The sequence below is a fragment of the Penicillium cataractarum genome, assembly GCF_028827025.1.
Source record: "Penicillium cataractarum strain IBT 29864 chromosome Unknown utg000002l, whole genome shotgun sequence".
Taxonomy (NCBI): Eukaryota; Fungi; Ascomycota; class Eurotiomycetes; order Eurotiales; family Aspergillaceae; genus Penicillium; species Penicillium cataractarum.
In genome coordinates this window covers 6,045,737-6,059,056 of record NW_026622738.1, presented here as the reverse complement: position 1 = coordinate 6,059,056, position 13,320 = coordinate 6,045,737, and the positions used below count along the sequence as shown (strand labels likewise).

The window sequence follows — 13,320 nt, the reverse complement described above, 5'->3', positions numbered from 1 at the left end:
GTTTTGTTAGCAGCGGATCATTATTGGATAGTTGCTAACATAATAAAACTGCCTGTGCAGCTCCATTGGGAATATTAGATGTAGGCAGGGATATGGATAGGCAATCAAGGCAATTCGGGGGATGGAGTATCTGAACTATAATAATGTGGACCAAAATGAAAGCTAAAAGCCGCAGAGACCGGCGCCCTGCCCGGAGATCTCCCGCTTAATCTCCACCTTCACACTTTGACACCTTTTGATTTGGCAGCACGGCCATTCGCCAAACACCGATCCCGACTTAGTTGGGGTCCCCGTATCAGCCCCTGTCTTTTAAGGTCACCCTCAAATTGACCCATCTCTGGACATGAACAAGGAACCCTCAGATCTGAAATATAATTGGGTGTATGGAGCATAAGCTGTAGATGCCAGACATCGACGACCCACTACGGTGTCGCACTCTGCGGCTTCAGTGATCGGCGTGCTGTTTGCCCAGATGCCGAGGACATCTGCAGGTCGTACAAGAGCGTTCTTTGTCTTTTTTTTCTTCGTACTTCTATGTGCACGCCTCATTTCCTCTCTACAACATCCTCGCTTCGTTCCACTCTCACACTATAGAACACGCATCAAGGTACATCGTAATTCTACCACTTACAGCGCCGTTCTCCTCGCATCCAGCATGACATCTCCCAAGTTGCCACTCAGCCTCACAGTGTTCCGAGGGTTCCCAGACAAATGCTGTTTCGTGTGGTCGCCATTTGTCACTAAGCTAGAAGCTCGCCTTCGATTCGGTAGTATATCTTATCGTACAGAATCTGGATCCGTCACCAAGGCCCCTCGTGGAAAAGTCCCCTATGTCTCAATTGATCACGGGGATGGGAACTGTGAGACTGTTGCGGATTCAACCCTGATTACTCAGGCTTTGATTGAATCTGAAGATCTCGAGGACCTCAACGACAACCTTACTGCTGCGCTCAAATTGCAAGACCTGTCCATCAGAGCTTTGCTAGAGGATAAACTCTATTTCTATCAGGTAAGCATAATTGATTCAGTTGGGGTTTGAAACGCTATGAAGATGTACAAAGTGCTTACAGTCTGGTTTTCATAGTGTCATGAGCGATGGGTGGTGAACTACTATTCCATGAGATCCAAGATTCTTGGCGCCTTACCTTGGCCCCTGCAATTCATTATAGGAAACATTGTCTACAAGAAGACCATGCGGTCTCTGGAAGGCCAAGGTGCCTTAAAGTACAGCACAGAGGAGATTACTAGCTTCCGTTACGAAATTTGGGACACACTCAACAGCTATTTGAGCGCAGTTAGCCGTCCAGATGACCAAGAAGCTCCCTTCTGGATCCTCGGCGGTGACGCTCCGACCGAGGCAGACGCCACTCTATTTGGGTTCATTGCATCTAGCCTCATATGTGACGCGTCAGTTGCCCTTTATTCCTCGACTTGGTGGACCGAAGCTAATTTCCCCTCAGTGCACCAGAAACAAAGGTCAAGGTGAAGAGCTGCCCAGCTCTTGTTGATTACGCTCAACGGGTCTATAGGAAATACTTCCCAGACTACGAATTATGGGAGTGAGCGCATTTATTCACGTAATACGAAGATAATGACACGCTATGAGCTCATGTCTTATACCTGTACAAAGTCGAAAATCATTTACTTCAATAAGATTGAATTTTCCTCAATGTTTGAATTTTCTCGCCGTTGGTTATGACAAAGAAGGCCAATGATTGCCCTGATACCGGGACAAGTCCGCTCCTTTCTCCAACCCTGCCTCAGAACTGGTCGGTTGTCTCGCAAGCCCCTTGTAAAATCCCTGGAAACTTCTATCAGTTCCATTGGTTCTCTGAAACTCTATTCACCACGAAGTCGTGTCCACGGAGCTCTCATACAGTGGTTCGCTCGTTTATTATATTCGCCTGGGCGTGCAGCTGGTCTCTGAGCATGGAGTTAAGGACCTCGTATATCTGTTGACGATGAGATGGAGAGTCCTGGCACTGCGCTTCCTGCACACGAGCAGCAAATTGGTGAACTACGCGCTCCACCCTTCTCATCTCATCGATCACCACATGATTTCTGATATGTACTTGCATAGCTGTGTCAACAGCAAATCCACCCATGGTAATAGGTGTTGCAAGTACTAGCTCGCAATGGTCATGCTCGGTGTTTGATGAACTTGCAAAAGGCACCTTCTCGTACATCATCACGTTTTCATCGTCACGTAGCATAGCTCGGTACCAGGCTGCCACCCGGTCACATGCGATGACAAGAAGTAACTGGACAGATGGAATGGTAGAACAGGAACATTGCAAGACTCGTGAAATAGTCTCTAAGACTCCCCGATTTATTCTCAGGGCATCATCCATTCTGCGGGCTTGAGCATCGGAAGTGTCGGTGCCATGACGAGCTGAAAAGCCGTCATCGCTGACTGATAAACAAACAGAAGGTGGAATGCAAAGTGTTTGGAGAGCATTGAGAATAGATAGATTGCATATTTGGTTTTCATCAGAGCAAGTCCCAGGGATTTCTTGTGTGGTTCTAACTTGATGGCCCACAAGGTTGGAAGTCGAGGTAAAACCCACGTCCGTTGCCATGACGCGATTTGTGTCTCCCTCTCCCACGTCGGCAATAGTTAGGACCTTGAGCCGTGAGGCCAATTAAAAGCGACTGAAATCGGTGCTCGGGAGTCTGGTATACGTGAGAATCAAGGTTATTGAGAGCCCAAAGGTTTCATCACGGGTATTTACTTGGCTGACCAATTCCGACATCGATTTCTTGGCTAGTCAAGCTTGGTAGCCATAGATGGGAGGGCTTACAGGATTCCAATAATCAGTGATGCGGCCTTTTTATTCACGGTGCGGGTGATTGGCACGCCCCGAAGTCGCTTTTGGTCGGTTATAGATCGTCGTTGACAGGGACAATCAAATATGGAATCCATTTACACGCTGCTTTGCGCACCTGTCATAGACGGTGCCAGACGTATTTGTTTATTTTGATTTTGTATCTCCGGCCATGATCTTGGTCTATTGGTTTTTGCTTTTTTTCCTTAGCTCGGTGATCGAACTTCCGAGTGGCAAGTCTCGGTCCATATACTTGGAATCGGCCAAGAAAGTTTATAGTAGTTTCGTTGCTAACCTTCAACAGGTTTGGAACAATACAGTTAGTGACAAAGAATTCCTGCTTGACATTTCTCGGTGATCGTTCCCAAAGGAGTTGTGGATATCATAATATAATCTATTAACTTACAAGGGCAGTGATCCGGTAATGTCCGGCTCCGAGTCGTACTCCATCCATTCCCCCCTCGGCCCGTAAGAACATAACACCACTGCATGGTATCGCTAGTCCGAGGGGCCTTTTCAAGGATCATGAACAGCCGAAATGACTGCCACTACACAGGTAACTGCTCGTAAATTGGGCAACGATTGCCTTTTGAAACGGGCCAAACACACGTCGATCCCGATATCTGGTAAGTTCGTCGGGCTTCCCGCTGTAAATCTGTTCTTATCAGACACACATGACAAGAAATAACGCATCTGGGCCTGATTGTTAATATTTTGAAGGATCCGTTGTAGAATCTCCATGCCTCTTGATTGGACTATTAGCCCGCATACATCTTGCCAGCTGTCAGTTTAATCACCTTAGATAGTGTGTTCAAACATCGAGCAGGCCTGTTAAGTCTGATTGGGGTCTGCTAAGCTGTAAAAAAGGCTTAGTGTTTTTATTTGAATTAAATACCCCTGTACGACAAGAGAGACGCACAAGATAAGGGGATGCAGGAGGGAGTCGCGAAGAGAACGAACGGGTCCATATACGTATCACACTTTATTGAGGATGACTTACTGTGGCTTGTAGAGAGCCTCTATGGAAATAATACGATTGTTTCATTTTGATCTATTTCTTTCTATGTCTTAATGTGCCCGGTGAAGCAAGATCTTTCTAAGATATCACGCTTTCCTCGAGTTGTCAAATTTGAAAGCATCCGATTTGTTAACTATTCTTGCTAGAAAAAACTTAAATAGGATGCCAAAAGTAGGGGTTACTATCATCATTGATACCTCTCTTAACTTTCAATCCAGGGGCAATCATGTAACCCCAAACTTGTGTCCTGGACTTGATTTTTTCTTGTGGCTTTCTTCATTCGGCCTAATTAGCACATCCTTGGGCCCGTATTAGAACATTAGTTGATTCCTCCTTTGACGTATTTTTTTAATTTCTGCTGTAGGGTTCAGAGAAAGTCTTGAAGGCAGGGTTACTTGGATTTTCTTTTTAATGTACGAGATTGGAGTGATATGCAATCCACGACGATGGTACTAAGATGCACCTCTATCACGGTGTCCAATGAAGAAGCTAGCATCAACAATTACGAGCTATGACAGCATGTTCTGCTTCAGCCTCGTACTACATTGATTATCTGTTCGATAATTATTGGAGAAAAATTGTGTCAGCTTAGACCTTCAACGCATGATTGAAAGCCGGCAGAAATACGTACTTGCCTTTACAGGGCGAAATGCTTACTACCGTATGCACACTCGAATGCCCATCTGGCTAGACGTACCAAATACTAGAACCATTTATGCTTGCAAAGTCCGGTCTTAAACGTTCTGCTCTCCGTGGGTGATTTCTAAACAGACTCAGTCTAGAATATTTGCTCCAAATGAGCTCTCACAACTCGACCACAATGACAGGGTCCGAAGGTAGATCTGGGCCACCCTCGCAGAAACTGAAGGATAGCTGCGATATGTGTTCATCATCGAAGGTTAAATGCAACAAGGAAAAGCCTGTGTGTAGTCGCTGTCGCAAGCTGGGCTATCCGTGCTTCTACAGTCCCGCACGGCGCATAGGGCGTCCGCATCCAAACCGTCGAACCATCAGTCGCAAATCACCGGAAGCGCGTCCTACACTTTCAAGAAAACAATCTGCAATCTATACAAGCGCGCCAAATACACCTGAAGACTCCCAGTTGCTTTGTCAAGATTCTCGTGTGAGCCTAGACATACAGCCTTCGATCTTTGACGAGAATGAATGCTCATCGGCCGTGACATATGGGCCGAATCCCATACATTGGCTGGACGACATGTACATGCCAGCGGGCGGTCTAGGCGAGACTGAAACAATCACAGCATCTGCTATGAATTGGGGCTCATATGTCTTCAATGATGGTTTCGATCAAAAGCAGACCTTAAATGTTCCACAATCCCCACCACCAGACTTTGACCTCTTCAACTTCTCCGACGCCTTAAACAGGGACCCACAGTGGCTCAATTCATTACAACCTCAAGTGGATTCCTCCTTCATACCTCTCGAGATTTCCCTACCACAAAGTATTAGCCAAGGTTCCAGTGCTGTCGCACCCGAGGCAGTGGAAAATCATACCAGGGATCAAACACCAATCTCAGATTCATCTGAGCCGGATTGTGTGATAGGCGCAATCGATATCCTGCGCCGTCTCCAGACCTCCAAGAAACCTTCGATTGAGACACTGAACGGTACATCAGAACAAGAGGTGCCAGGTCGTGTACAGACCGCTGCTTGGGCGATTCACCGACTATCGACTATCTTGGTATGTCCTTGCTCACGGAAGACATACGTCGGTATTTTGGTGGCGACAGTCTGTATGGTCATTATGGATGTATACGACTCGCTGTTTCACCGGTCCCATCACAGGAAGGCCGGAGACCACACTATGGGTCATGCTCAAATTATGGACCCCAATTACTCGCTAGATCTCCATGCGGATCAGAATGAGTGCATAATAACGGAATTTGGTGCGCCTACCGATTTTGAATCTGACGACGGAGAAGCCCACATGTCATCGGTGCATATCCTGGAGGAACTCTCCAAGCTCGCCAACGTGGTGATGCAATTTGCCCGCAGATACAGAGGGGATGCATGCGTGCAGCCTACTGGTACAATTTCTGTGCTAGCAGATTCGCTGAAATTACGGTTGAGATCAATCACCAACGAAGCATTTCAGAAGTGCCAGAGATAAAACTAAGGGGCAACCCGTGGTTATTTTAGATTTTTTGACGATTTCGGTAGATTTCAGGCTAGCTACTTTTAAATAGCAATTCAATTTTAGTATCATTCAATCACTAAATCCGAGATGAAGATTCATTTTCAAGCTCCAAATGATTCCATGGAATGTTAGGAAGGAAGAGCAAAATTGTGTGGTTGGTTGGGTTATTCATGACGGATGGTCACTCGCACGCAAAACTAGGTCTAGTTAGGAAGGATAACTCCTGCTCTACTCTCTTTAATACCCCTCAACTGGATTTCAAAAGAATTCGTTGATCATGACCCAAAAGATAGCCCGAGAGATAATTTCAAAACTGCCTAGGGAGACAGTTCAAAAGCGCTTCACGATCTTCAAAAGACGTATAGTTAGAATTTATCTAGCTATACTTCTTTTTTAGTCGCTAGATTGAGACTTTAGACACAGAGGAAACCAACCGAGCTAGGTTTAGTTTGTTGTGCCGCTTGATATTTTTGGCGTGCCAGTAACAATATCCTATCCACCCTTCAAATAAACCCGAAAGATTCCGGAGTCCGTTGTAAGGATCTGAAACCACCTCTTGTTTTATATACACATCAACCAGATCCAGGCCAATGTAAGTGCAGGAAGAATGGTTCTGACATAATTGAGGGAGACCCATTTTTCCATCACACGGCGACTCTCAATAGCCTTCGCAGTTGGCGCTGAATCATTGTGGATCTTTCCTTTGGACACTGCATGAATACCTTCCCGAGACAGTCTTCCATGGCGCTCCAGCAACGCTTCTTCAATGGGAACAATCATGACCAGAGTGAACGGTACGAGGCTTATGGCAAGTATTCCTGCCATCAACATCGTGTAAACGCAGTTGTGGCTGGAACTTTCCGGTTGGCCATACATGAAAGTCAAAAGCGCATTGAGGAGGAATATGCAACTCGAGAACATTGCCTGCGTAGGGCAGAGGTAGAAGCCTCGATCGAATGTGACTTTCCACATTGACAGTACGGTGTATTCGGGGACATTAGAAATGCCAAGGATGGCCGCCATAGAAACGTATGAAAGGCTTATCTGACAGCCTGGGAGTTTTTGTCAACGTTGATCAATTTAAACAGAAGGGTTGAGTGTGTGTTTATTCAATTCAGAGCTATATGTAGCTTTCTGTCTGTAAAAATGAAATGGAGGATACTCACCGAGCAAGATAGACATACTAGTGGCACCCACCACCAGTAGCGGATAATACAAGGCATAAACCATAGCGATAGCTGATTCGTTCAACACTAGGCCTTGACAAAACAAGGAAAAAGGTCAACAGAAATATTATTATATAAAGAAATTTTGTAGGCCAGAAAGGAAATTTGAGCGAGAGTCAGGAAGTCCTAAATCAGAAAATTCGCCGGAGTCCGTCTACTGCCGCTTCGGCATCCGAAGATAACAAATCTTCAACCTTCCACATACCTGAGTGTAAGATTCCGATACAGTGGCAGGTGAATATATCTGACACGAGTGAGACATTTGTTAACGCTTTGCAGCAGACGCTTTAATGAAAATACTTTCTCCCTTTGCAAGACTTGAAAACGGCCAACTTCAAGAAGATGATCAAGCAGACTGCCTCCTAACTCACTGCATAGAAATTCGCACAGTCATGGAGACCCCTTCGTCCCTGTCCACTGAAACCATGAATCGCCTCAGCAGCAGACTGGCATTCTTCGGCAATGACTTCCCTAGTGGAAATATCCCGGACCTCTTTCGTCGTCTGCACCGGTGGTCCATGGACAAGAAATTCCATATTCTAGCTTTGTTCATGGAAGAATGCGTGGCTACCATCCATCAGGAAATCAGCCAGCTTTCGCAAGAAATTCCACCCCAGCTTGCCAGTGTTCAAAATATCGTGAGCCTCGTCGATGGCTGGGAGACCAGCCGTCTCACTCCTGTTGGAGGGGCCGTTGAGACTGCTCTTCTCTGCATACTCCAAGTCGGCATGCTTATCGGGTGAGTTGCCAGCAGGTGAGATTTACTTGTTGCCTCAAATTTGTCTAATCCAAGATTACAGACACTATCAAGCAACCGACCAGGATTACGATCTTGGGGATACCGGAACAACCCTGAGTGGCTTGAGCGTTGGCCTTCTTTCTGCTGCAGCGGTGGCAATCTCTACCTCGATCTCCGACTTAGCCCATTATGGGGTAGACAGCGTGCGAATTGCATTTCGGATGGGAATTCATGTCGACAGAGTATCTCAGTCCCTGGAGGCTCAAGAGCCTGACAGTAACCCGAAAACCTGGGCTTATGTTGTGACGGGAGTCTCCGCAGAGACTGTTCAACAGGAGCTTGATCGGTTCAACAAGGAAACGGTAACTATTCTACTTTTAGAAAACGCCAAAATATGAAAATTTCACAAAATGACTGACCACCAGCTTTGGTATTCAGGTGTGCCCGGAGCTTATGAAGGTGTTTATCAGCGCGGCGGATGCCAACTCAATCAGTGTGACTGGACCTCCGTCTCGCTTGATAAATGCTTTCCACCATTCTCCTGTCCTACGATACTCAAAGCACATGGCTCTCCCTGTCTACAATGGTCTTTGCCATGCTTCTCATCTCTATACTGCTCGAGATGTCCAAGAAATCGTCACGATCCCTGCTGAGATGGCTTCGGCCTCAGTTCATATTCCAGTTCTATCAGCAGAAACCGGGAAAGCCTTACAAGCGACTCGATCGAAGCAACTATGGGATGGGGTTGTAACAGAAATCCTTACTGGGGGAATCTACCTTGATAATTTGACAGCGGGGCTAATTCGGGAATTTTCGATGCTTGAATCCTTGGAGATTGAGATTGTCACATTACGGACCTCTTTGATCGCACAAGGGCTATTATCCTCAATTCAGTCCAATCTGCCTGATGTTGCTATCCGAAAACGGGACATCGTTGACTGGAGCCTCATGGAAGAGCCTGAACTTTTCCCGAGCGAACCCCGTTCGTCGCGTCAGTCCAAACTAGCTATTGTTGGTATATCCTGTAGGCTACCTGGGGGGGCAAATGACTTGGAACTCTTTTGGAAGTTGATTGAAGAAGGTCGAGATGTTCACACTCGAATTCCTGCGGATCGCTTCGATGTCGATACTCATTATGACCCAACTGGCGAGATTCCTAATACAACACAAACGCCATTTGGAAACTTCATCGATAAGCCCGGAATGTTTGATGCCAACTTCTTCAATATGTCACCACGCGAGGTATGTCTGCCTATGCTACCTGCAGGTCATTGCACCCACACATTAGAATGGTGATTTAACCCATGTGAACAAATTTAGGCTGAACAAACCGATCCAATGCACCGACTGGCCTTGGTGACTGCTTACGAAGCTCTTGAAATGGCCGGCTATTCACCTAATCGAACCCCGTCTACCTCTCTGCGCAGAGTCGGTACATACTTCGGCCAGGCTAGCGACGATTGGCGAGAACTAAATGCCGGCATGAATATTGGCACTTATGCTGTTCCAGGAGGTGAACGAGCCTTTGCAAATGGGCGTATCCAATATTTCTTCAAATTCTCTGGGCCATGTTTCAATATGGATACAGCCTGTTCGAGTGGTCTAGCAGCTGTCAACGCCGCATGTAGCGCATTGTGGGCCGGCGAGGCTGATACAGTCATTGCAGGAGGTTTAAATGTGATAACCAACCCCGATAACTTTGCGATGCTCTGCAAAGGACATTTTCTGTCAAAGACTGGTCAATGCAAGGTCTGGGATAAGGACGCAGATGGTTACTGTCGTGCAGATGGCATTGGGGCCGTCGTTATTAAACGTCTCGAAGATGCTGTCGCCGACAACGATAATGTCATCGCAACAATCGATGCCGCCTTCACCAATCAATCTGCAGATGCAATCTCTATCACCCACCCCCATGCTGGTGCTCAAAAGGAGAACTACCAGCAGGTCATGCAGGCCGCAGGCATCAGTCCAGTAGCTGTTAGCTACGTCGAACTTCACGGAACTGGTACGCAGGCGGGTGATTCAGTTGAGTCAGAATCTGTGGTTGATGTCTTCGCAAATGCAAAGTTGCGTCGACAGGTTCCTCTTTTGATGGCGTCTGTTAAATCAAATATCGGTCACGGTGAAGCTGCTGCTGGAATTGCCTCCTTGATCAAGGTGCTTCTAATGTACCAGAAGAATATGATCCCACCGCACGTGGGTATCAAGACCGAAATCAACCCTGTTGTTGCCAAGAACCTTGAACGAGGCAATGCTGCACTGGCTTTGGAAATGACACCTTGGCCACGAGTGAGTGACATAAAGCGCTTTGCGCTGGTCAACAGCTTCGGCGCTCATGGTGGTAACACGACCATGCTTCTTGAAGATGCACCAAGACATGTTCGTACTGGGTCTGACCCTCGACCTACCCATGTCATAACGCTGTCTGCCAAAAGCAAAATTTCTCTAAGGGGGAACATTGAGGCTATGATTTCTTATCTGAATGAGAATCCCGAGACTGATCTTGGCGATCTGGCGTACACTACTTGTGCCCGTCGGATCCATCATCATACGCGGGTCACATTCGCTGCATCTTCAATTGGACAAGTCAAAAGGTTATTAGAGGACATCGTTGCAGCGAATACTGTGAACACACTTCGCCCTGTTACCACCTCCTCAGCATCTGTTCCCTTCACTTTCACTGGCCAAGGGGCCTTCTACTCGGGAGTGGGCAGCAATCTGTACGAAACCTTCCCAGCCTACCGTTCAGTCGTCGACGAGCTCGACCATCTGGTGCAGTGTTTGGGCTTTTCATCTGTTGTCCCTGCGATTGCCGGCACACTAGAGGACGAAAAGTCTGGTTCGCCAGTCCTGACCCAGCTTGCGATTCTAATCAGCCAAATTGCCCTTGTCCGATTCTGGGGCCATCTTGGCGTTCACCCCAGCGTGGTCATTGGTCATAGTCTCGGTGAATACGCAGCACTCGTGGCAGCCGATGTTCTATCTGCTGCAGATGCAATCTTCTTAGTTGGAAAGAGGGCCCAGCTTCTTCAAGATTCGTGCCAGCTGGGTAGTCATTCCATGCTTGCCGTGCGGGCCTCTGTGGAGCATATCAAGAAAGCTATGCCCACGGATATGGTATACGAGATCAGTTGTATGAACGCGAGAGAAAGTTCTGTTCTCGGAAGCTCTGAAAGCAACATCCAGCAGATCCAGGCTCTCTTGGAGAAAGCCGATGTCAAATGTACTCACCTTGACGTCCCATTCGCCTTCCATACAGCCCAAATGGAAGCAATCCTAGAAGTCTTCGAGCAAGTTGCTCAGCAGGTAACCTTCCGTACTCCGAGTGTTCCAATCCTTTCTCCTCTTTTGGCCGACGGCATCTTTGACGGCAAGACCGTGAACGCGAAGTATCTGTGCCGTGCAACACGGGAACCAGTTCGTTTCTTCGAAGCCCTAGACGCTGGTCGTGAGCTGGGAGTTGTTCCGGAGAATGCCACTTTTATTGAGATCGGGCCTCATCCTGTCAATGGATCTTTCATCAAATCACTCCTCCCACAAGCTCGAATCCTGCCTTCTCTCCGTAAGAACGAAAACAACTTCACGACTTTGGCTAGCTCTTTGGCCGCATTGCACAACGATGGCTTACCCATTGAGTGGAACTCCTACTTCCGGCCGTTCGAGAAATGTCATTTCCTCCTATCCCTTCCAAAATATTGCTGGAATGAAAAGAATTACTGGATTCAATACACAGGCACCTGGACATTGGACAAAGCCTATCCTCAAGGCACTCGGCCGGCGGCTGTCTCTTCGTCATTGGGCTCTGCCCTGCGCACATCCTCTGTTCACCGTATCACCTCTGAGAGTGTCAATGACACTACCGCAACTCTAACTGTTGTCTCTGATATTATGGATCCCGAATTCCGGGCTGCGGTGAATGGTCACCAGATGAATGGTTACGGAGTAGCCACGTCGGTAAGTCTTCCTACAGTATGATCCCGAGGTCAAGTGTGTTACTAAATTTTCTTAGTCACTCTGGGGTGACATCTCTATGACAATAGGTGAATACCTGTATAAAAAGCTTGCGCCTCAAACCCGTGAGGTTCATATGGATGTCTCCAATCTCGAGGTTCTTCACGCACAGGTGGCACATACCGACAAGAGCCGCGCTCAGCTACTGCAAATAGAAGCCACTCTTGACCTGGAATCAAATGAGATGCCAATCCAATGGTTCAATGTTTCCAGTGATGGCGAGCGTGCGGCTGAAGCCTACGCTTCTGCGACTGTCAAGTTCACTGACGCTGCTGAATGGCGTTGGGAGTGGGATCGCTTAACCCATCTGGTGAACGCCCGGATCGAGTCTTTATTAGCAATGGCTCTTGATGGGACTGCTAATCGCCTGTCCAGGAACATGGTCTACAATCTTTTCAAGTATGTAGTGGATTACAGCGACCATTACCGTGGCATGCAGTCTGTAGTGCTGCACGAAATGGAAGCATGCTCCGAGATTGTTCTCAATCCCGACCGACACGGAACCTGGCACACACCTCCACACTGGATCGACAGCATCTTCCATATTGGAGGATTCGTGCTCAATGGTAGTGACGCATCAAACACCAAGGACTACTTCTACGTCACTCCAGGCTGGGGTAGCTGTCGCATCATTCGGCCCCTGGAAGCTGGGGGTCGATATCGCAGCTATGTCCGCATGGCACCCATTGAGGAGAAGAATATGTATGCCGGTGACGTATACGTGCTTCAAGACGGGGTCATAATCGCCATGATGAGCGAGATGAAGTTCCGTCGGGTGCCTCGCGTTTTGATGAATCAGTTCTTTTCGCCTAGCGACACTACTTCGTCCAAGACAGCTGTGCCTGCCACCGTCCCAACTGTGCAGCCAAAAGTAGTTTCGGCTTCTCCGTCTGTTCCTACTTCTACTGTCGATCAAGTCATTTTGTCTCCTTCAAGCGAAGGGGCAGCTGCTCCGCAAAAGACTAATGAGTCGAGCGCGCCAGTATCTGCGAAATCCACCCCGCCAGCTTCATCGGATAGCCCCATAGTTACCGATTGTCTTAAAATCATTGCCCGTGAGACCGGACTCAATCCCAATGAACTTACAGACACTGCGTCTTTCGTCGAACTCGGTGTTGATTCTCTCATGTCCCTTGTTCTTTCGGAGAAGTTCAAGGTGGAGCTCAACCTAGACGTGAAGAGTTCTGTTTTCATTGAATGCCCAAACATCGGAGAGTTGAAGGGTTGGCTGGATCAGTGATATTTCTGGGAGGTGTCTTGTTCTATTCATGGCTTTACCATTGACTCTTGCTTTGTGGTGTTCTTCTCGACGCTGAGCTTTCTACTTTGCTTTATTCTTGCTA

At 47.5% G+C, this 13,320-nt stretch overlaps 3 protein-coding genes across 3 annotated transcripts; all 3 read left to right on the top strand.

The window, feature by feature from the left end:
* Nucleotides 1-655: 655 nt before the first annotated feature.
* Nucleotides 656-1,563, top strand: N7496_004216 (glutathione S-transferase family protein; the record flags this gene model as incomplete). The annotated part of the gene is made up of 3 exons (XM_056697147.1): nucleotides 656-1,009; nucleotides 1,085-1,407; nucleotides 1,461-1,563. 3 exons carry the CDS (start codon nucleotides 656-658, stop codon nucleotides 1,561-1,563), a joined length of 780 nt encoding a protein of 259 aa, XP_056559359.1.
* Nucleotides 1,564-4,639: 3,076 nt separating this feature from the next.
* Nucleotides 4,640-5,974, top strand: N7496_004215 (Zn(II)2Cys6 transcription factor; the record flags this gene model as incomplete). Its single annotated transcript, XM_056697146.1, has 1 exon — nucleotides 4,640-5,974. One exon carries the CDS (start codon nucleotides 4,640-4,642, stop codon nucleotides 5,972-5,974), a length of 1,335 nt encoding a protein of 444 aa, XP_056559358.1.
* Nucleotides 5,975-7,619: 1,645 nt separating this feature from the next.
* Nucleotides 7,620-13,217, top strand: nscA (non-reducing polyketide synthase nscA; the record flags this gene model as incomplete). The annotated part of the gene is made up of 5 exons (XM_056697145.1): nucleotides 7,620-7,966; nucleotides 8,028-8,328; nucleotides 8,405-9,208; nucleotides 9,287-11,920; nucleotides 11,976-13,217. The coding sequence occupies 5 exons, from the start codon at nucleotides 7,620-7,622 to the stop codon at nucleotides 13,215-13,217; spliced, it is 5,328 nt and encodes a 1,775-aa protein (XP_056559357.1).
* Between the last annotated feature and the right edge of the window lie 103 nt (nucleotides 13,218-13,320).